This window comes from Arachis ipaensis, chromosome B03, assembly GCF_000816755.2.
Source record: "Arachis ipaensis cultivar K30076 chromosome B03, Araip1.1, whole genome shotgun sequence".
NCBI lineage: Eukaryota > Viridiplantae > Streptophyta > Magnoliopsida > Fabales > Fabaceae > Arachis > Arachis ipaensis.
This window is the reverse complement of record NC_029787.2, coordinates 119,146,740-119,170,612: the sequence shown is the minus strand read 5'-3', so window position 1 is coordinate 119,170,612 and position 23,873 is coordinate 119,146,740. Positions and strand designations below refer to the sequence as shown.

The 23,873-nt window shown below is 34.5% G+C and overlaps 5 protein-coding genes across 9 annotated transcripts; 4 read left to right on the top strand and 1 right to left on the bottom strand.

Moving 5' to 3' along the window:
* LOC107634643 lies at positions 3,426-5,690 on the bottom strand. Of its 5 annotated transcripts, none has more exons than XM_016338068.2 (6): positions 5,458-5,690; positions 5,293-5,331; positions 4,932-5,050; positions 4,534-4,604; positions 4,102-4,299; positions 3,426-3,776 (listed from the first exon to the last, which is right to left on the bottom strand). In XM_016338068.2, exons 1-5 carry the CDS (start codon positions 5,464-5,466, stop codon positions 4,160-4,162), a joined length of 378 nt encoding a protein of 125 aa, XP_016193554.2. In that variant the 5' UTR covers positions 5,467-5,690; the 3' UTR covers positions 3,426-3,776; positions 4,102-4,159. The 5 variants fall into 5 exon arrangements, with proteins under 5 accessions (XP_016193554.2, XP_016193556.2, XP_020975076.1 ...); XM_016338070.2 differs by having other exon boundaries at positions 4,558-4,604; XM_021119417.1 differs by lacking the exon at positions 3,426-3,776 and having other exon boundaries at positions 4,026-4,299.
* Positions 5,889-8,652, top strand: LOC107631050 (probable cinnamyl alcohol dehydrogenase 1). The gene is made up of 7 exons (XM_016334368.2): positions 5,889-6,039; positions 6,364-6,455; positions 6,938-7,051; positions 7,134-7,364; positions 7,480-7,765; positions 7,898-8,048; positions 8,197-8,652. The coding sequence occupies exons 2-7, from the start codon at positions 6,367-6,369 to the stop codon at positions 8,391-8,393; spliced, it is 1,068 nt and encodes a 355-aa protein (XP_016189854.1). The 5' UTR covers positions 5,889-6,039; positions 6,364-6,366; the 3' UTR covers positions 8,394-8,652.
* LOC107631049 (L-type lectin-domain containing receptor kinase IX.1-like) lies at positions 8,806-11,315 on the top strand. Its single transcript, XM_016334366.2, has 2 exons — positions 8,806-8,965; positions 9,122-11,315. The coding sequence occupies exons 1-2, from the start codon at positions 8,895-8,897 to the stop codon at positions 11,148-11,150; spliced, it is 2,100 nt and encodes a 699-aa protein (XP_016189852.1). The 5' UTR covers positions 8,806-8,894; the 3' UTR covers positions 11,151-11,315.
* On the top strand, positions 11,694-13,311 carry LOC110270337. Its single transcript, XM_021119415.1, has one exon. The coding sequence runs from the start codon at positions 12,430-12,432 to the stop codon at positions 13,309-13,311; it is 882 nt and encodes a 293-aa protein (XP_020975074.1). The 5' UTR covers positions 11,694-12,429.
* Positions 20,454-23,211, top strand: LOC107633641 (L-type lectin-domain containing receptor kinase IX.1-like). Its single transcript, XM_016337249.2, has one exon. It carries the CDS (start codon positions 20,818-20,820, stop codon positions 22,909-22,911), a length of 2,094 nt encoding a protein of 697 aa, XP_016192735.1. The 5' UTR covers positions 20,454-20,817; the 3' UTR covers positions 22,912-23,211.

Below are 23,873 nucleotides of genomic sequence, written 5' to 3'. Positions count from 1 at the left end.
AATATTATTAAAAATATATTATTAGTTTTTCTGAAAATAACATTTTCTTTTCTTTTCTTTGGTTCAAATACTATGACAACAAAAAAATTTTACGTAACTGCGTCTACTCAATAAATATTATATTCATTTATTTTTATATTGCATGTAAAATAAATAATTAATGTTTAAAAAAGTTAATAAAAGAAAGAAATATATTTTTTTTTACCAACTCTTAGGCTATGAAGCACGGATTCTCCCCTATGGTGCCGGCGTATCCGTGTCGGACACGAATCCGACACTGACACTCGACGGATACTTCAAACGAGCGTATCGTGACATGTCTTCTTGTGGTGCAGAATTTTGGTGAAGCTGTCACGAATCCAAACGAGTCCGATCCAATTTAGAGCTGAAAATTTGGTATATGTTCATACTAATCTCCGACTTTTATCTAGAATGAGTGAAGATTATAGAAAATGAGATACCAACATGTGGGACTTCAGAGTTGATGACAACAGTCCAGATCTAAGTGAAATTTCGTATTTATCTTTAGATGAACCAAACATAGAAGCTGTGGTATTTGCGGATGATGGACTTGGAGGAGAAGAAATTGATACATTTTCTGTTAGCGAGATGGCAATAGTAGATTAAAATTTTTTATTTTTTTTAATAATTACATAATTTTTAGACTTTTTTATGCAACTATATTTCCTCTTATATTTACAATATGATATTTTATTAATTTAATATATTATTTAAATTTTAATTCACAACGTATCCTAAACGTGTCGTATCCAATTTTTTATAAAAAGAACGTGTCGGCGTATCCGTGTCGTGTCGTGTCCGTATCTTGTTTAAATATAATTGTATTTTAATTTTTTATTCTATTACGTACACGTTGAGGATAATTTGAAATAAAAGATAATGGACTTGTTGTAACCACCATATATTTTGTGCTTTTGACTGAGTCGTCATCTGAGAATCATGGCGTCTTCATGGAGACCGAAATTCTTCTACAGAATTGCTTTTGGAGTTAGACAACTAGCAGCGGCTACAGATATACGTCTTCTTTTTCTATGACAGTAATTTTCGGATTTTAAAGGTCATTTATGGTAGAAATGGAATGTGATGAGTTCAAGAGCGTTAAAATCTATGGTTAGCCAGAACAATAGTGGAAGCACCTGCCAGCAAAAAAACAGTAAAAATGTTTGAAGACATCACATCGACAATAACAGAATAATTGAGGAATTCAATCAAAATTTCCTGAGTACTTTTGTGGTGTAAAAGTCGTAATGTGTTAAATGAGGGAATTAATTTTTTTTGTTAGTGCATGTTTGTTTGTTTAGCTCATAACAAAATAAAAAATAACAATAATAAATAAATTTAATTTACCTGATAACTTTTAATAATATATTAATTTTTAAAAAGTGCTACACTCCCTATTTTACCTGGAGTGCACTAGCTTTAGCCAGCATCTAAGGTAAAACATAAAAAGGATCGTCCAAGAAAAAAAAAATTCTGTAACGTAAATATTAGAAGCATTTAGCATCCAAGTGTAAGAGGCACAAAATATTGAAAGGTGTTTGTTACGGTACAATAATAAATTTATACGTACCGATATAATAAAAACATGGATAAATAACAAAATGCCACGTGAATTATATTATCTCCGTCAGCATTTAATTTTTATTTGTTTAAAATATATATCTTAACATTATTTTTACTAAAATACCCTCATAATTTAATAAAAATAAAAAATATTTTTTATATAAATATAATTTTTATATCAATAACTAGTACAACTAATTATATTATCTCCGTCAGCATTTAATTTTTATTTTTTTAAAATATATATTTTAACATTATTTTTACTAAAATACCCTCATAATTTAATAAAAATAAAAAATATTTTTATATAAATATATAAAAAAGACTTAAATGTCCTTTTTTTATGTTAAATAAAAATTATCATTTTAAATTAATTAAATTTTAACATTCAACTAACTTTAATCTTATATTTTAAAATCTTAAATAATTTAAAAAAATAAAACAAAAACACATGAAAAAAAACAAAAAAATAAAAAAAAGTTGTTCATCTAGCTGCTTCGTGTTCTTCGTCTCCTCCCTCCTCTTCCTTCTCTCTGCTAAAGGAGAAGAAGAAGAAGCCCTCTAACCCTAAACATTTTTTCTCGAGCTTCAATTAGTACTGTTTCTGTTGGATCCACAGAGACGGCGACACCGGGGTCTTCTGCTTCCTCTCTTTTGTCAGAGCTGCTCACCATCTCCTCTAGTTGTGCGTGGTTCGAATCTGTTGCAGCTGCGAGAGACGAAGCCCGTCATGTACCACTGCTTACTGCTTGCCTGAAGTTTTTCTCTGCTCTGCTCTGCTCCGTTGCACTGAAGCGCAACAAGTCCATCGCCGTACCAAGAAGATCCCGCTCTCTCCTCGACCCCGCTATCTCTTCTGACTCCATGATTGCAAATTGGTGGCAGGGAAGCAAATTGGGGCTGGGATTTTGTTAAATATTAGCATGCTTTAGCCTTGCTCATGCAATTATTAATTGGAATTTCTTTGAACGGAACATGATTTTAATCACATGATTGTCTGAATTTTAATAACTTTTTTGTCTGAATTTTAATCACTTTTTTTTTCTATTTGATTCAATCTCTTTATTTTGTTTCTTTGTTCTTGTCAATATAATGTATCAATGCCTCTGTTATTGGGATTTCTCTGTTTTGCCAAAAATCTGTAGTATGGTGAACTTTTTGGTTTCATGGATGCTTACTTTTTTTCATATTTTAATAAGTATTTATGTGCTTAGAAGAGCAATTGACTCTGGTTACAAATTCGGATTGTTGGTGGAATGAATGCAAATTGGGACTGGTTTTCTAGTTGTTGGTGGACTAGCCTAGCTTGCTGAATTGATTAATTCATTAATAGAAGGGAGTGGTGTCATAATCTGCATTGACTCTGAAACAAGAAGTGATGTCTCGATTCCTTCAGATGAAGTTTCACTCTTCATCATACATTATTTTATATTTTTCAACATTAAAGTCTGATTGTATTTCAATCATTTTGCACATATACATTACACGTATATTCAAAAGAAAACACTGTCAAATCAAATTTTATAAACCACACTAGTAGTTAATTTATATTACGAAAAGAAAGTTAAATTTGAATACGTTTAGTTTCATTTCATATTGGAATTATATATTTTGAGAACATTATACCAAATACGAGGCATATTTAATTTTATTTTAAGTAACTTTAATTATTCTCTGTGAAATGTGAAGAAGGGCAAAAGAAAAAAATGATAAAGGAGTACTTACCCCCCCTATTTTGAGGAAATAACAAATTTAGTGAAAATTTTGAAGAGTAAACAAAATTTCTAAAATGATTTCGTCCCAAATAAGATTCTTCTTAAATTTTAAATAAAAGTCATGCATTTTCACGCTACAAAACCCCTTGTAGGAACCAAGACTTGTGGAGTGTCATCGAATTTAAAATTTCATTACTAAGACTATAGCGCAACTATAGAATTACATGTAATGTAACCAAAATAAAAGTCTTAAATAAAATAAAACCATAACTATCGAAATTAAGATAGGTCAAATGAAATCTCCATGTAAGATTTCTTCTTATCTTTGATTTCCAGTTTCCTTGAATCCAAAGGCATGGTCTCCAATGTAACAAGTCCCTTCTATTTTTAATTCCGAGTACCTTGGCCTCAACCAAGACTAGGAAACTATTCACTTTTTCTTAGCTTGTTAACATTGTTGGATTTCAAGCAGAAAACCATTAGGTTTAATTACTATGTTAGTCCCTATAGTTTCGCAAAATTTTCAATTAGGTCCCTATACTTTTTTTCCTTTTAATTGAGTCCTTGCACCAAATTTTTTTTTTTAATTGGGTCCATACACTTTTTTTTCCTTTTATTTAGGTCCCTATACCAATTCTTTTTTTTTTAGTTAGGTCCCTATAAAATTCAGCCAATTACTACTAAGAAGAACTTAATTGAAAAAAAAATTTAGTGCAGGAACTCAATTATAAAGAAAAAAGTATAGGGACCTAATTGAAAATTTCACGAAACTATAGGGACCAACAGAGTAATTAAACCAAACCATTATAAATGCATACTCATCATAGCCATTGTTACTGCTTCACAGTTTCCTGCTAGAATCAAAGCTTCAAGCTAAGATCAAGGCCGTAGCGTCCTGCTTTGTGCCGCCCGTGATGTGATCCAGGTGCATCCCTCCCCAACTCTGGATCCTTAACTTCTAAGAAGTTATAGAAAGGCTTATTGTCTGATGCATTTGATCCTGAACGATAGTTTGAGTCATCAGTACTATCCGATAAAGTTTCAAAACCAAATGTATAGTTAGACACACAAACTATAATTAAGAAAAATTGTCCTTCATTGTTCTAAATCTTTGGATAGATAAAAAATGTACAAATTTTATCTTATGAGAGGAGCATTTGTTTAATTATTTGCTTCATTCCTCAAAAATATTGATACAATTACTAAACGGAACCAAAGAGTTAAGAATATTGACCTTCTGAAATTTCTTGTAACTTACTTCCATGACTTGATTGTAAGTTAGCATATTGCCCTTGGAAAGAACACCTTGAAACAAATGCATAGGTAGTGGTGGTGGATGAACATCATGATGAGTCGCAAATGATGAAAAATTTGCTTGGCCATGTACGCCAATGTCAGAATTGAATCTTTTGTTGTTGAGATCCAACAACAAAAATCAATAGCCAAGAACTGAATCAATAGCTCGGCAAAGAAATTTGGCCGGTAATTTCTTTTTGAAAAATCAATAGCTAAGAACTGAATTAATCATTGACCTTAATAGCATCAAGGCATCAACTATAACAAATCAAATGCCTATATGGAATTAAAGTAAAATATGCATTACAAAACCTACTCAACTAGAAGAAAAGATACCTGTTCTGAAAGAAAAGTGATTCCACCATGGTTAACCATTTCATAGGTCTCTCCAAGGATTGGATTAAAAGGCTTCCATGTTCTTTGGTATGCATAGTGAACAGATACAGCCCATGATGCTGTGATGATTAATGAATTACAAAAGGTAAAGAAACAGTCGTAAAACACATGCATAAGTCATATCAATAAAATGTTTAAGCTCAAATGATTTACATTGTTGATTGATCACATGTCAACACTAGTTAAAATGCTACATAGAGGTTCTTGATTTCATTCGCCTAAATCTTTAACTATTCCTCCACTATCTCCAAATAAAATAAAATTATTGTATAGAAGGATTAAAAGGAGAGAAAACACTCACATGCATACACAAGCCGCATGTATAGATCCTCACACTCATCTGCTTTATCAAGCAAGTGGGAGTACTCCATCAACTAGTCCAAACACTTTGAAGTTCAATGAAGCAGCAAAAAAGAAAAGAAAAAGAAGCAATTGAATGATGGTAAAAATTGAAGCTTTCACAAACCTCGGCCATTTTCTAAAGCATAGTCATAGGTTCAAATTAACTATGATAGCATCTAATTAACTCTTTTTTCTGTCCATACAGGAAGATTGGGTGTTGTGTAGGGTGTTCTACAAGAATAGAGAAGTTGGTGGCAAACCTAATAGCATGCGAAGCTGCTATGATGACACAGAGAAACTGAAGGAACCGAGACATCACTTCTTGTTTCAGAGTCAATGCAGATTATGACACCACTCCCTTCTATTAATTTTTATTAAATTATGAGAGTATTTTAATAAAAATAATGTTAAGATATATATTTTAAAAAAATAAAAATTAAATGCTGACGGAGATAATATAATTTATGTAGTGTTTTGTTATTTGTCCACATTTTTATTATCATTCTACCGTAGTTGGTACGTTGGAGAGAAAAACGAAGAGGGATAAAAATTGCTGACGTGGCAATGATGATAGCATGCATAAAGTCGACATCTCATTGCATCACTGTATGGATTCTATTATAAATAGTTCGTGAGTTACTGTTCATTGTGGTTGGTATCTTCATCGCAGAGAGTTCAAGAACAAGCGCTACCTCCCGTAGCACAGGTCACTCATCTTCTTCCCTTATCTCACTTCTTTTCTTCTAATTAAAATTAATTTTCTTACGCCTGATAATCTAAATATGCGTGATGATAATAATAGGGGAAATCAAAAGAACAAGCTTATTCCTTTTTTTCTCTTCTGGAATATCTGTTTAGTTTTTTTAACTTAAAATTAGCTGTTTAATCGTTACCAGCATTTCACGTTTCTATGATGGAACTCTATGTTCTCAACTGTTCGAAGAGCGTAATGACCTGTATTTTTTGTATAGTTTTTCCTCATGTTAGTTTGAGATTGATGATGTTTAATTGCATGTGATGGATTTGAAAGATAATGAGTGCTGAAGGAGCCAATAAAGATTGCCTAGCGTGGGCTGCAAGAGATTCATCTGGAGTCCTATCACCTTACAAATTCAGTCGCAGGCATGTTCATCTTATATTTTGTTCAATCAAAGTCCAATTTCCTCCTTTCCCCCCTTTATTATTTAATATCCCCAATTCAACCAAAAATGGAGGGACAAAATAGTTCCTTAAGATTTGATAGACACGAATTTGTTCCTCAGTAGACAAGAGCTTCCCTCTTGATTTTAGCGGGTATATTAGTCTTTCGTATATATGTACGCATTTTGTATGGAACGACTAATCTTTCACCTTTTATTTATTTTTTTCAAATAATAAGCATAAATTTGTTATTTTGAAATCTTGAGGGGAGTTTTTTCTTTTTTCCTCTCTGTTTTCTGGTCAGGAACGAGATTTAGGGTTTACTCTATTCTTTTTTGGCTCTTTATTTTCATTTTTATTGTGGGTTAGGGGTGATGATTGATCAGGTTTGCTTTTGGTTTGAAGAAGTACCAACTAATTATTTGCTTGATTTCTTGATCACATGGCAAATGATGGTTGCTCAGGGATCTTGGGAATGATGATGTTCACATAAAAATTACCCACTGTGGGGTTTGTTATGCTGATGTTGTTTGGACTAGGAATAAACATGGTGATTCCAAATATCCTGTAGTACCTGGGTAAGTTGGCTGATTTTGCTGTATGTAGAAATGAATAGCCTATTTATTTAGACTAATCTTTTTGCAATATTTTGTTTGTCAGACATGAGATTGCCGGGGTTGTGGAAAAAGTTGGTTCTAGTGTCCAGCGTTTCAAAGTTGGTGACCATGTTGGAGTAGGGACTTATGTCAACTCATGCAGGGATTGTGAGTATTGTAATGACAGACAAGAAGTTCATTGTGTGAAGGGAGCAGTTTATACCTTCAATGGCGTTGATGTTGATGGAACAATTACAAAAGGAGGATATTCAAGTTACATAGTAGTCCATGAAAGGTGAATTTAGAAGATGCTAGTTACTTGTTATATCTGTTATGAATTATTGAATTTTGTCTTTGGCTTCCTGAAATCTCTTTCAATGATGTATACATGTTTGGTCTTCTGTCGACAGGTACTGTTATGTGATACCTAAGAATTACCCATTGGCTTCAGCTGCTCCCCTGCTATGTGCTGGAATTACTGTTTACAGTCCCATGATGCGCCACAAAATGAATCAACCTGGCAAGTCTCTAGCAGTGATTGGTCTTGGTGGTCTTGGTCATATGGCAGTGAAATTTGGAAAGGCATTCGGGTTGAATGTAACAGTTATCAGCACCAGTGTATCCAAGAAAGAAGAGGCCCTGAGCCTACTCGGTGCAGATAAATTTGTTGTTTCAACTGATAAAGAGCAAATGGCGGTAAGAATTTCACCGAACATGTATCAAGTAACCTTTTCCTTAGATCATGAAGACACTATTGAGTTATCAATTCTGCTGCTTCATTTTTCTGTAAAAAATCAACACGGATGAGAATTATTATTTCCTATGCAGGCACTGGCCAAGTCTTTTGACTTTATAATTGATGCGGCTTCCGGTGATCATCCGTTTGATCCTTACATGGCACTGTTGAAGATATCTGGTGCTATGGTCCTGGTTGGGTTCCCTAGTGAAGTCAAATTCAGCCCTGCTAACCTTATTCTTGGTATGTATAGCTTTTCAGAGTATAGAAAATTCTTTGTTAGAATGGTGCAATATTTTGTTTATGCATACTCTCACTTAAATAAATAAGCTTATCTTGGTAGCTTACAGCAGTGTTAGGAACCGGTGTAAATGCATAATCTTGTTGGCAGGTATGAGAACCATATCAGGGAGTGTTACTGGTGGCACAAAAGAGACACAAGAGATGATTGACTTCTGCGCCGCAAATGGAATTCACCCAAGCATAGAAGTGGTTCCAATAGAGTATGCAAATCAAGCTCTTGAGAGAATGATAAATAGGGATGTGAAATATCGGTTTGTTATAGATATTCAAAACTCCCTAAAATAGGTCCAAAGAAATGAGTATACATGGTTGTGGACCGACCTCTTTTTATATACATGTTGGAAGATTTGGATAAATAATAAAAATACTGCCCATATCATATTTTCTAGTCGGCTTTTGAGTTTCTATTTCTCCGCTCCTCACATGGTTTCAAATCAGTAAGGACTGAAGTTGAGGACTGCGAATTTTGAATGTCTGGGACATGTTGAGAACTAGAAAAATAATTCGTGTGGTTTTATTATCATATCTCATAAGTAAAAGATTCTAACTATTTTCTGCCAACTTTTATTATTATTATTATTATTATTTGAAGGCGGTCTCATTTGATACGTCTGTATACAGTTGTGCTTGTGCAGATTGGCTACCCAAGCAGAGTATGGGTTCACCTTCTTAGATAATCCACCACTAGAGAATAGAGCTAGCCAAGATGTAACCCCTTCAACCTTAGATTTTCTTTTCTCTTGGGCCTAGGCCCGGTTAGGTCACCAAGACAAAAAATATGCTGGCATGGGATCCACGTTGATTAATAATACTACAACCGTTATTCGTCAACGTCAACGCCGTATAGCTATTAACAGGTAAGAATGGGTGGCTTGCAATCTCCAAGGGTAATGTGTGTGTTGAGTTTCCAGAATCTAAGTAACTCGTTACATAAACTTGCTAACGATGCTGTTATCGATCTTGTTGATATTGATAATCCCTTATGGATCCTCCTTATCATTCAACTTCACCAGTTTTGATCCCAACAACAAGGACATAGTGTATGAGCAATCTGCATCACCAGTGACACCATCAATCCAACTCACAAGAAACCGGCAAGACGCTACCCAGGGTAGCAGCACTGGTCGTGCCACTTACTACCAACCCATGCACCTGTGGGACAAAGCTTCAAGGAATCTCACACACTTCACAACCCATTTCTCCTTCATCATTGATTCCCAGAATCGAACTAACTATGCAGATGGCTTCGCATTCTTTCTTGCCCCTAACGGCTCGAAGCTCCCGAATGCGGGGGGAGGCACCTTGGGTCTCGTACCGAATAACCAGACACTCAACGCAACTGAAAACCCCTTTGTGGCTGTGGAGTTTGATATCTTCTCAAATGTTGAATGGGATCCACCAGCAGAACATGTCGGCATTGACATCAACTCAATGAGGTCTGCAGCTAACGTCACATGGTTCGCTGCGGATAGCATCAAGCAAGGGAAGCTCAATCAGGCTTGGATCAGTTACGATGCTACTTCCCTCAATCTGAGTGTCACCTTCACTGGCTCTAGCAATGGCACCACACTGCTGCAACATCTATCTGCCATAGTGGACTTGAGAACTTATCTTCCGGAATATGTTACCTTTGGGTTCTCAGGTGCCACGGGAACTTCATTTGCTATACATCAAATTCTTTCATGGGATTTCAACTCGACTTTGCAAGAACTACAAGTCATTGCAAATCCCCCAGCAATGACTCCAAGCTACCCACCTGTAGTTACCGAAAAGAAGAAAGGGGCCAACAACACAGGACTAGCAGTGGGATTGGCTATGGGCGGGGTGGTTGTGGTTTTGGGTTTGGGCTTGGTTTCGTTTAAATTGTGGAAGAAAGGAAGTGATGATGAAGAGGAAGATGATCAAGATTTTGAGGAGCATATGGGGGACGATTTTGGAAGGGGAACCGGGCCTAAGAGGTATTCATATGCTGAATTAGCACGTGCAGCGGATAATTTCAAAGATGAGAACGAGCTTGGTCAGGGTGGATTTGGAGGTGTCTATAGAGGGTACCTTAAAGATATCAACTCGTACGTTGCTATCAAGAGGATATCAGAACATTCTCATCAAGGAATAAAGGAATTCGCGTCGGAAGTAAAGATCATTAGCCGGCTTAGGCACCGAAATCTTGTCCAACTGATTGGTTGGTGTCCGAAAAGGAAGAAGCTCTTGCTTGTATATGAGTACATGCCTAATGGAAGCTTAGATGTTCATCTTTTCAACAAGCAGAATCTGCTGAGATGGACAGTTAGATACAACATAGCTCGAGGCTTGGCGGCCGCACTGCTATACTTGCACGAAGAATGGGAACAATGTGTTGTGCATAGGGACATCAAATCAAGCAACATCATGCTGGATTCAGAGTTCAATGCCAAACTTGGGGATTTTGGGCTAGCAAGGCTTGTTGACCATGCAAAAGGCGCGCAAACCACGGCTCTAGCCGGTACTCTGGGCTACATGGCTCCCGAATGCAATACCACATTCAGGGCTACTAAAGAATCAGATGTGTACAGTTTTGGAGTTGTGGCATTGGAGATAGCGTGTGGAAGGAAACCCATCAAATATAATGCTCCGGAAAGGGAAATCAATATTGTAGAATGGGTGTGGGGTCTCTATGGAAGTGGAAGAATTCTTGAAGCAGCGGATGAAAGGCTAGATGGAGATTTTGTGGAGGAACAAATGAAATGCTTGATGGTTGTTGGGCTGTGGTGTGCTCACCCTGATCATAGAAGCAGGCCTTCAATGAGGCAAGCAATTCAAGTGCTTAACTTTGAAGCTCCATTACCCACTCTTCCATTGAGTTTGCCTGTCCCTACCTATGTTCACTCGTCTTCTAATTTAGCTCCATTCAGCATAGACAATTCTTCAGGGGATGTCCAATACCAGACCATGAGCTCCACCTCAAACTCAAACACAACCTCCTCCGGTGTCACCACAACTTCTGATGATGTATCTCCCTCTAAGTCACTTCTACACTCGCGGCAACATACATTAATGAAGTAAAGTGAATGTTTCTTCTGTCTTTTCTTTCTTTCTTTGCATAGAGGATTTTTCACTTGCTTTCTTTTTTTGGGTTTGTGATGATACTCATCTAATAATTAAGGCCCTATGAACCATGTAACTTGAAATAATTGTGATTTAATTTCTATACAGAAATTTATGAAAGAATGTTATATGAATATTTTAAGGAAATCAACTAAAACTCTACGAATACAAATAATACAGAGACACTTAACTGTTAAGTCTTGAAACGTAAATGATAAGGATAGGTGGTTAAGTGGTTATGTGGTTTGATTGAAGGAGGATGTCCCTTTAGGTGATTAAGTATAATAGGCGTTTAAGGGATAGTCTTCTTGAGATTATGTGTTGTTTGTAATTTGTCTAAACAATTCTCCCCTTTGGATCGAGAGTCCTAACAATAATCGAAAAAAAAAAAAAAAATCTAACTTTATTAAAGACGGATGAGAACAAAAGGTCATATACAAATTATATACTCAACATAATTAACTAATTAAATGAAAGTTAAATATTGACACAGAAAGTTAATAAATCATGTCCAAATTAACAGTAGAATAGAATATGGACGTTTTAAAAAAATGTTTCTTCATAACATATTATCATCACCTTCAAGTTTTATCCTCATCTAAACAGATTAGTAGAATAAACAATGAAGAAGAAAGTTCTTGGGATAGGATATATATACTGAAAGAACTGTTCAATCTAACTATCTAAGTGCATTCGGCAAGAGTCTATTCATCCCTAAGACTTTGGCAGTTCTTGGCACAACAATGGTTGGAGAAGGGAAACAATCACGGAGCAAACTATATCATACTTAGGTGTTAGGTACTAAAACTATATATCCAAAGCATAAATATTTGAACCTTCATTATTGTAGTCGCGTCATGGATGATGTAGTCTAAGAATAGAGGGTGGAATCTTCTTGCAAAAGTATTAAGTTGACAGAAATGAACATATTTTGCACTCGGCTTATATAGCTAATTGTTAAGAATATAACGATATATAAGACCAATTCAGAATTGGAAATTCTAATGAGATCATAGTAAGATGGTTTCATTTCGATGGAATTAGAGTAATATTTTAGCGAATTGTGTGTAAAGGAAAATACTTTGCTATGGAACCTGAGAATCTGGCGGAAACATATTGGTCATCACGAAAAGTATCTGTCAACTAGTGCAGATAGATTCGCAACACTTTGGTACCGTTACTGTAACTAGCAGTGAAGGCAAGTTACCTCTGGAAACTCAACCTTCATCCAAGGATCATGAACTTTGTGTGGAGATTGATGAGGAACTCCCTCCCAACAAAGCTTAATCTTCAAAGGAGAGGTATGAATTGTCTAGCTCTTTGTCCTAGATGTTATCAGAGAGAGGAATCTGATTTGCACTTGTTTAGAGATTGTGATTTCGCCCAAAGATTTTGGTTTTTGACATCCCTTTCTTTAAGGCCAGAGATGGGGAACCAGGTGAGTCTTCAAGCATGGGTTGAAGATATGCTAAAGGTTCTAGATAGAGACCCAAGAGGTTTTTTTTGCACGTGTTTGCATGCTATCTGGAAAGCTAGAAATGCCTTAGTTTTTGAGTATAAACACATTGATTTGGCCGAGTTAGTAGAGCTAGCAAAAAAGAATTTTGTAGATTATGGCCTGGCTATTTCAGCTGCAACTCTTGGAACCACAATCTCAAGTAGAGAAAATAAGGGCGGAAACTCCTCGTGGTTGGCTCCTCCAAATTCTCTGAAGATTAATACAGATGCTGCACTTGTGGCAAACAAGATGGCTGGTGCAGGGGCTGTGGTGAGGGATTCGGATGGTATCATTCTTGCTGCAGCAACTTGGAGAATCGATTCGAGTGTGGAACCTCATGAAGTCGAAGCTCAAGCTTGTTTTTTAGGTATGCAATTAGAGAAAGACTGCTGTTTTTTGGATATTGTGCTTGAATGTGATAACTCTGAAGTGATTCTAGCTCGAAAGAATGCAAGGGTGGGGGACAATTATTTTGGTTCTTGTATAGCTGATTGTTTCAGCTTGATTAGCAGCTTTAGATCAGTGAGTTTTTTGCATGTAAAGAGAGAGAGAAATAGAGTGCCACATACTTTAGCTAACCTTGCTCTTACCAGTCCTAATTTGTTAGGAAAGCACTCTTAATATATAAAAGTAGATACATAAGTTTACTCATATTATTTTTAAAATATTTTTTTTATTAATACTATGTCAACAACATCGCTTACTTGGCAAAATATTAGAATCAACCACTTAATTTTTGTCAAATCAACTATTATTTCCAAATAAAAAAAAAATATACAAAAATTTGTAATCAAATTTGTAACCTACAAAGACATTGAATCCATATCCATATATTTATTATATCTTACCGTTATAAACAATACAATAAATTTATAACTCCAATAATTAATCATATATTTATTATATCTTACCGTTATAAACAATACAATAAATTTACAACTCTAATAATTAATTTATTAATTTCTATAAATAACTCATTAGATATAATAAACATTCATAATTACAAATGTAATAATAATATTATTAATCATAATAAATCTTACGTTATAAATATTCAAATTTTATACTATTTGAACTACTTATATAAGTTTCTTGTCACTATTTCTTCAAATGACATCAAATTTAGCACAAAAAATTTATTTCTGAACTACACAACATCTCAAACTTACTCAATGGAGCATTATTTTTGGACAATATCACCAAACAAAAAGACAATTTGTTTATCAAAGCTCGCGTGGTTCATTTATGGGAAACATTAACACCCACAAATGAAGAAGAGTCTCTTTGCTTAGAAATGATTATATTAGATGAAAATGTACAAAATAAACATATTTATTATATTTTTAAATTGAATTTACGAAAAAATACTTTAACTTTTTTTGCTTTTTATACTTTTTATATTATTTTATAATACTTTATATATAATTGTATTTTAATATGTTAAAATTATACCTCTTTTAATATGCTATTCATTATTCTTTTATAACTAATTATGAACTATGATTTACTAACACAGTAGGGAAGGGAAAGTCTATACTATAAAAAATTTAAAAATAAAAAATACAAATAATTTGTATAGGCTAATTAAAGGTATAATAAAAGCAAATTTTTTACTCACAATTGTTGTGAAAGAAATTAAAGATCCAATTTTGAACATTTTTTAATACTGTTTTGAATTTGCATCACTTGAGACATTATCTGACAGAGTGGGTCAAAAAAAAATACTAACAGGTAATTTTATTTTATACTATTTCAATTATTCTTATTAAAAATAACTTATTAAAAAAAATCTACACATTTTTGTTCTCTTTATTGTAGATGTCATTGAAAAACTACATCAAGAGATTAAGAAGAAAGAGAACCATACAAATTCAAGACACATCTTCGGAAGAAAGATATACATGCAAAGATGGAACAAACAACATAATAGAAGAACATGCCTTCACAAGAATCTCGACAGAAAGAAGAAAGCAACAATTCTAACAATAACTAATAAAGAAAAATGAGGACGAGTGCCACATAAGAAGACTAAATCCATCAACTAAAACAAATGCAAAAATCAACCTACCAAATAAAAATGTCACTTTATAATTTATACAACTCCAACATCCAAATATTTTGTACTACAAATTGATGAGTTTGGAAAACTCTAATTTGATTTTACGATGAACAAACATTATTAACTTAATTAAATTACAAAATTGTCAATATGATTCTTAATTCATATGTATTAATTGATAATTTTGTTATGCAGGATATATGTACTCTAAAGCCAAAAAGAAAAGAAAAATTGTTGCAAGCCCAAAATGAATTTTACATTCAGCATTGGTTCAAAAATTATTTAAAGTGTGGCTGATTTATTATTCTTTATTGGGCCAGATTCAATCATTACTAGTATTAGCCCAATTCAAATTTTAACCTAAGGCTTGGTCCGAAACCAATCTTAAGAGAAAAACAAATGCTTTGCTTCATGCTTCCAACGGATCTCATTTCTTTATCATGTGATGGAATTCAAATTTTATTAAGTAGGGTTAATGCAGTCTTTGGAACCATGAGAGAGAAATTATGATTGATTAGATGGTTGGCCTTAATGAAGGCACGCTACTCAGCAAAGAGGGAAGCAAAAGTAACTCATTTTTAATTATTTTTGTTCAAACTCATTTAATTACTTTTCTTTCTACTCTCTCCTCTCTCTCATCCCTCTTCTCTATTCGGTCATATCACAGAGGAAACCATAGAAGCTATGGCAAGCTACCGTAGAAAAGAAGAAGCAAGCAACAAGACCATTGTAATGATGGCAAGAAAAAGAAGACAAAAAGTATGTTGTGGCTGAGATTTTCATCACATATGGTAAAATTTGGTGAAGAGATCTCAGCTTCTCCAAACCAAAAATGGAAGAAGAAGATTTTGGTCAGAGAAAGAAGATCTCAGAAGGATGGCTCGTCTCTACTTTTGTGTTCACTCATCACAGATGGTAGCTAGGGCGGCTACGTGAGGAAGGAAGCAAAAGTGGAGTAGGAGGAGCTGTCATACATCAAGAAGCATCAAGGGTTAGGAGTCCTTCTTGGAGAGCACGTCAAGTTGGATGGCTCAGATTGATGAAGCTTGATGTAAAGAGAAGACTCAGAGGTAATTGCATGTTGGTTCTAGCATTCGATTATCTCTCCTCTCTCTCTGACCGAACCGGTTTGCATGAAGAAGAAGAAGTTTAGCTTGGTTCATTTGGTTTCAACCGTGGAGTCTTTCCCTCTATATATAAGGGAGAACAGCCAGGGTTTGAAGCAAGAAAAAGAGTGAAAGCACAGTGTTTCTATAGCTACCTAAGCTAACATATGTTCTTCTCCTTCAATGCGTTTCATGTTATATTTTTCTGTTTAATTTTGTCTGTCTTGAGTCTCATGCAAAAAAGCAAACAGTGAGGTTTGTATGAAAAAGCCATAGAGCGGAAAAAGGCAGAGAATGTAAAATTAAAATAAAAAAGTCATAGATGTCCTTAGAGGTCATTTGTACATCTGTGTTGTGTTTCATGATTCTGTGGGAATCTCCTTGCAAGTTGGGTTAGCACTTAGCAGTTGAAAGCTTGGCTGTGACCAAGTCAAGTTTAGGATTGGGGTTTGGATTCTGGACTTGTCCCGGATAGGAAGGGTAGTTCCTAGGGAGAATTGGTGTTTGTAATCAAGAATGATTATAGTGAAATTCCATCATTGTTGTGATGGAGACTGGATGTAGGCTGCATTGCACTAGGCAGCTGAACCAGGATATATCTTGGTGTGATTCTCTCTTTTTCTTCTACTCCATTTCTATTTCTGCTACATAGGAGATAAAACCAAAAATATCTCGTGCCGGGTGACGAGATAAAAAGAAAAAGTCTCGTGGCTGGGTACGAGACAAAAATAAAAAAGTCTCCAGAAGTTGTTTCAAGGACTAGCAAGTTACTAAGCAAAAAAAAGGGGCTAAGATTCAACCACTCTTCTCTTAGCCACTAAAAACCATCACAAATGATTTAAAATAAAACACCTTTCAAATTTAACTTTAATTTACACATATTTAATTTAATTCTACAAAATGTAGCCATTTTTAATATTTTTTTTAACCAAAAGAGCTCAAGCCATTTTTAATATTTATTATATACTATCATTAATTTACCGTCCGCGCATTGAGCGGGTCTCATCTTAGTATTTATAATTTGGCATATTTGGATTGTCTTAGTCCAATGATGGTTAATTAGTAAAGAATTACCATTATTACTTCTTATTGAAACCAAGAAATACTTGGTACTTAATACTGGTTATTTTAAACTGACTTGCAAAAAATAAAATTCATTCTGGGCAAATCACCCATATAAACTAAGTTGGGAAAAAATTTACGTGATTCAACCAAATCAATAATTGTTACAGAGTTTAACCAAAAGGACATTTCTATATAATTCGAATTAGTCTAATTCGAATTTCACATTCACGGTAATTCGAATTTACACACATGCACACAAGCACTAATTCGAATCATGGTGATTCGAATTACACACACGCTATCCATAGTAATTTAAATAGGACAGCTTCGAATTACTCAAGAGTTGGTGCCCATAGTAATTCAAAAGAGAGTGATTCGAACTACACACATTTTGTGATATAATTTGCAATACCTTTCTGTCTATTCTTTTTTTTTTTTTTGAATCAAAACAAGCTCAACACATTAGAGTGGAGCAAACAGATAAACATATCATAGTTGCATACAAAAGAAACTCTATCCTATGGCATCTCCTCATAGCCATCAACCACCAATAGAATGACATGCATTCCACTCGTTATAGCTCGACAACGCCCTCATTTGAATGATCTCAACACCTGCTCTTGTATTATTAAAAATTCTGGCATTTGGTTCCAACCAGACGTTCCAGATTACTGCAAAGAACGCTACCATCCACGGCTGCTGATCTTGCTTCTTATTGCGCAAACCAACCCAACTCTCAAACAGGTCTTTCATGGTTCCAGGAAACTACCCATGGTCTACCAAAAGACCTCAACCAAGTGCACCACACCTGCCATGTGAACTCGCAAAGAAAAAATAAATGCTCAACAGATTCAACCTCCTTGGCACACAAGACACAAATATTATCACTATGGATAGAAACTCCCAGTCTAGTCAATCGCTCCTTAGTATTAACTCTGCCAACTAGCACAAACTGTCCGAAAAGCTCAACTCTCGGAGGTACAAAACCTTTGTCTATTCTTTTATTAAAAAATTAATAATTTATTAAAAAAATTAATAATTTAAAAATTAAAAAATATATAGTACACTTCATGCATTAAAAAAAAGCTAACAAAATATTTAATTACGAGACTTCTTTAAAATATTAATGAGCTATCAATTCGAATTTCATACAATACTTTGTTGCCCATTTTTAATAGCTCATGAATATTTTTTAATAAATTATTTTAATAAATTTATTTAAATTATACCACAAAAATATATTTTATTCTATACAAAATAATTTAAAAAAATGGCTTAAAAGATGTTAGGAGTACTATAAAAATTTGTAATGTCCTAATGACTTAGGACATTAAAAAAATACTCTACATAGTCAATAATAATTTAGAAATTAAAGAAAAAATATTTTTATCATGTATTTACCTAAATCACTAGAATATTACAAACTTTTATAATACTCATAACATCTTTTAAGCCATTTTTTTAAATTATTTTGTATGGAATAAAATATATTTTTTTAATTATTTTGTATGAAATAAAATATTTTCTTTATATGGAATTCGAATTGATAGCTCATTAATATTTTAAAGAAGTCTCGTAATTAAATATTTTGTTAGTTTTTTTTAATGCATGAAATAAAATATATATTTTTTAATTTTTAAATTATTAATTTTTTTAATAAATTATTAATTTTTTAATAAAAGAATGAGCAGAAAAGTATTGCAAATTATATCACAAAATGTGTGTCACTCTCTTTCGAATTACTATGGACACCAACTCTTGAGTAATTCGAAGTTGCCCAATTCGAATTACTATGGATAGCGTGTGTAATTCGAATCACCCTAATTCGAATTAGACAGCACTAATTCGAATCACCCTAATTCGAATTAGACAGCACTAATTCGAATCAACCTGATTCGAATTACATGCACACTAATTAGTTGATTTGAATTACTGTAAATGTAAAATTTGAATTAGACTAGTTCTAATTACATAAAAATGTCTTTTTGGTTGAACTCTGTAACGATTATTGGTTTGGTTGAATCACGTAAATTTTTTTTCAACTTAGTTTACATGGATGATTTGCCCGTTCATTATCAAAAGAAATAAAGGCAGGATAAAGACCTCAGTCGGATGAACTTTCTTTGTTGTGGTACATAAATATTTTGTAGAATGGGTGTGGGGTCTCTATGGAAGTGTAAGAATTCTTGAAGCAGCAGATGAAAGGCTCGATGGAGATTTTGTGGAGGAAGAAATGAAATGCTTGATGGTTGTTGGGTCTTCAATAAGACATGCCATTCAAGTTCTCAACTCTGAAGCTTCCTTACCCACTCTTCCATCCAAATTGCCAGTACAAACCTATCTTGATGATTTCACAGTGCATTCATCATCATCATCTCTTATAGCTCCTTCTTCCATTATTTACAAATTTTTTTTTGTCTTGGTGATGTTTATTTCTTTCTTTCTTTTGCATATGTTTCCACTGCCCTTTGTGGACACTATTAATGGCATTTGTCTGTTGCTATAATTTGGTAGCCGTATCTGAATAAGAACAACTGTTTCAAATTTGTGCACAATTGTTATCCAAGAGTATAGGGTTTATAATGCAATTCAAAAAACTGTCATGATTTGAATATTCAATATCCCCAAAGGAACTAAATTAACACCGTCGGTCTCATTAGCCATATGTCACAACCACCTTAACTAAGTAGCTGGGTAGGATAGAACACGCAGCCAATAAAGTAGTCTCAACTATGGCAGCGAGCCTATATTTCTGGGGTCTCTTCTATGGTGCCTAAAAAATTCAAGCACCAAAGAATTTCCAATATTTTTGTAATGCTTCTCATTTATCCTTGGTTAGCCATAGCAGTAGTCAGTAGAAGGGGACATAAGGGACATTGGAAAATAAATATACGTAGACACATCTCGTCAAAGATGAAGGGCCATGCAGCGTTTGTTTTCAAAGACTGGAATTATATTTGATAGTCAATTTCGGAATACAAAATTTCAGTAGTTTATTTAATTTTTTAAATTCTAAATTTACTGATAAATTTTTATATTTATTTTAAACTAAATATAATATTGAGATATAACTCAATCAAGTATATTATACATCAAATACAATACAAAAATTTAATTTAGTCAATCTTAATATCTCTTCCAAATGCATGTGCCATCAAAGGAGTTAATAAGACAGAGGAGGATGGTTGGTAGACACAATGATGCTTGAATCTATCTTGAAGCACTCACTACCCCATTGTACGAGTTCCTTATCTTTTACGGGTTCTCCAATCTGCCCCTTAAGCCATAGCTTCTTTATTTTTTAGAGTAAAATAACAAATAAATTTCTAAAAATTTACACTTCGAATATATTAGTCTTTAAAAAAAATATCAATAAATTTTTTTAAGATAATAGATAAAGACACACTACCTTTAAATTAGCCTTTATGATTAAAGTAGAAGATTTTAATTTAAACTAACTTGTTCACATTTGTTATCGTAGAGAGTTTTATTGGTACTTTTTTTTCTTTCGGGAACCAATCTGCCCAAAATATAAACTCTGGGGTTTTATTTATCACTTTATTAAATTTCTTATTACAAACTCAGTAATAAATGCTCACTGTCACTGAGTCAATCAACAATAACGTGGAAGCTTATGCATTGCAAAAGAAAAAGAAAACCCATTCAAAGCTACAGCAGAAAATTAAGAGGGAAAGACCACAACACCAAGAAACCAAGTCTTCTCAACCACCGGACAATTCTAAATTGTTCATACCACAACTCCCTCTAAGTCGCTTCTCTACTCGCGTCTGTCTTTCTTTCTTCTTCTATGCATTCCCTTGCCCATTGCAGCTTTCTTAGAGGGTTCTTGCATTCACTAGCTTCAACCAAGATACAATTGAACGAGTCTCCTTAGCCATGGCAGCATCTCATCAACACTACTGTGATAACAAAAGTTATCTTCTTTCTTGTTTCACCTTATTCTTTCTAGCTGTAGCATCAAGTGCAGCTCCAATAGCATTCAACTACAAGACATTTAGAAACATGGGAAACACCTTAAATCTTACAGGAGGAGATGCCTCTCTGGACATTAATAATGGAGCACTCAACCTTACTTATTATGGGACTGATAGCCTTGGCAGAGTCAAATATCACAAACTGCTGCATCTTTGGGACAAGAAAACAAGCAAGGCCACAGATTTCACCACACACTTCACCTTCTCCATCAATACACCAAACAAAACCTACAATTCGGATGGCATCACTTTCTATCTTGCTCAGCCCAACTTTCCTCTTCCAACTCCAAGATTTGGCGGCGGCATTGGTCTCCTGTCACGTGCTCAGATGCTTACTCCAAACTACACAAGCAAAGATCATTTTGTGGCAGTAGAATTTGACACCTTTGGCAATGTCGAATGGGATCCCATTCTTGGATATGATCATGTAGGTGTTGATATTAATAGTATGGCCACTCCTTACACTCGAGAATGGTTCACTAGCCAGGATGAGAGAAAATATGATGTTGATATCACTTATAATGCTACTTCAAATGTTCTGGCTGTGTTTTTCACTGGATACAAAGATAACATCACAAGGATTAAGCAGCAATTATCCGCTGATGTGGATCTGAGAGAGAAACCACCAGAATGGGTTGAATTTGGCTTCTCTTCCGCAACCGGTATGTATTATGAGTATCATACTCTTTTCTCGTGGTCCTTCAACTCTACTATGAACTTGGACTTGGACTTGGAAGCACACAGCAGGGACAATAATGAAAGAGCAACACACAAGGACAACAAGGGTAATCAAACAAAAACCGGAACAATCATAGGGGTTACTATTGGTGCATGTGCTTTAATTGGTGTTTTTGGGCTAGCTTTTCTTATGGGATGGAAGCTGAGGAGGAAAAGAGGAGTGGAGAATGTAATTAACCTTGCAATGGACAGAGATTTTGAGAGAAGCACTGGACCAAGGAGGTTTTCCTATGCAGAACTTTCTAGAGCAACTTATAACTTTGCAAATGAGCATAAAATTGGTAAGGGGGGTTTTGGGGAAGTCTACAGAGGATTTTTGAGAGACCTTAACATGCATGTTGCCATCAAGAGGATATCTCAGGGATCTCAACAAGGTGTGAGGGAGTATGCATCTGAAGTCAAGATCATTAGTCAACTGAGGCATAGGAATTTGGTTCAACTCGTTGGTTGGTGTCATGAGCAGAATGAGCTTCTACTGGTTTATGAGTTTGAGGAAAATGGAAGTTTAGATTCTTATCTGTTCAAAGGTGGGGGGTTATTAAAATGGGAAGTAAGATACAACATTGCTAGAGGCTTGGCTTCAGCTTTATTTTACTTGCATGAAGAGTGGGAGCAGTGCGTGCTTCATAGGGACATCAAACCCAGCAATGTTATGTTGGATTCCAATTTCAATGCAAAGCTTGGAGATTTTGGGTTAGCCAGATTGATGGACCATGAAGCAAGTTCGAAAACAACGAATTTAGCAGGAACATTTGGTTACTTGTCACCGGAAGCTGCAACGAGAGGGAAGACTAGTAAAGAGTCAGATGTATACAGTTATGGAATTGTTGCATTGGAGATAGCATGTGGAAGAAGGGTGGTTGAACAAAATGTGAATGAAGAGCAGATATACTTGGTGGATTGGGTTTGGGAACTGTATGGCAAAGGTGATATACTTAAAGCAGCAGATCCAGGATTAGAGTTGGGAGCATTTGAGGAAGAGGAAATGAAGAGGCTAATGACAGTTGGGCTTTGGTGTACTCACAGTGATTACCTTAAAAGGCCATCAATGAGACAAACACTTCAAGTACTCTATTTTGAAGTTCCATTGCCAAATCTCCCATCACAGGGTACTGATGCACCTAACTCTGTCAGATCTTTGCTTCCTGAGAATAATAGCCAAACACAGCCTTCAACTTCTTCAAGCAGTAGCACCTTCACTGTTGGGTCTACACACTCCAACAATAAGGCTTCTTCTCAACCTCTACGTACATTCTAAGTTGATATCAATATATCACCTTCAGTTTTTGCTTTTTGATGTTTTAATTTCCAATTTAAAGTAAAATTCTACACTTGTGCTTGTCTTTCGTACTGAACCAGTTCTCTTTCTCTCTACTCTTATTATTTTCCTTCTCTTGCAACATTGCATTGGAAACTCAAAATGCCATTATCGCATAAAGAATTCTTAACTCACAAGCATAATAATGATTTATGAATTCATAAAGATGGATTTATATTATATTTGTTTTTGTTGTGAATCCATTTTGCAAGCTCATTCAGATATGATTACTCTTCTTTTTATCATGTTTTTGGCTTATTTGACCTGAAATGAGACTCACTTATTGGTGGTAATTGCTAATTCATAGAAAAGCACGTTCCATTGACTCCCAGGTCTTGGTCTTTGTACCTGCTATAATAATTTAATAATAACTGCCAATGGCCAGTTGCCATATTTGATGGAAGGGGTGTTTCGAATGCTAAACAGTGACATCAACTTGCGGTTTAATAATGCTTTATCTAACCAATTGTTAAAAAAAAATCAGAAATATCTACATCACAGCATTTCGGTTCAAAGAAATTGCTTTTTCTCGTAGAGGGAACTAAATTTTCTTTCTTGGTTACTATTATCCTCCAACATCTACATCAATCTATCAAAGTAAAATTTGTGCTTCTAGAAAAAAAAACCTATAAAATATTACGAAACTTAAGATACTGATTAAGAAGAATTAAGAAAAACTAATTATTGTTCATGCAGGGAAAACTTGCAGCAAAGCAAGTTGGCCTCGTTGAGGGTCCTTACACCTTATATTGTCTCTCTTCCTTTCATAATGAATCTTCCATGAAGCTTCTATTATATGGGTATATATTTTAGTTATGGAAATGTTATGTGTGTAAATGCAAAGAAAAGAAGGAAAGTTTTTATTGGTAAGCTGTGATTTTTCTTTTCCACCATATACACTG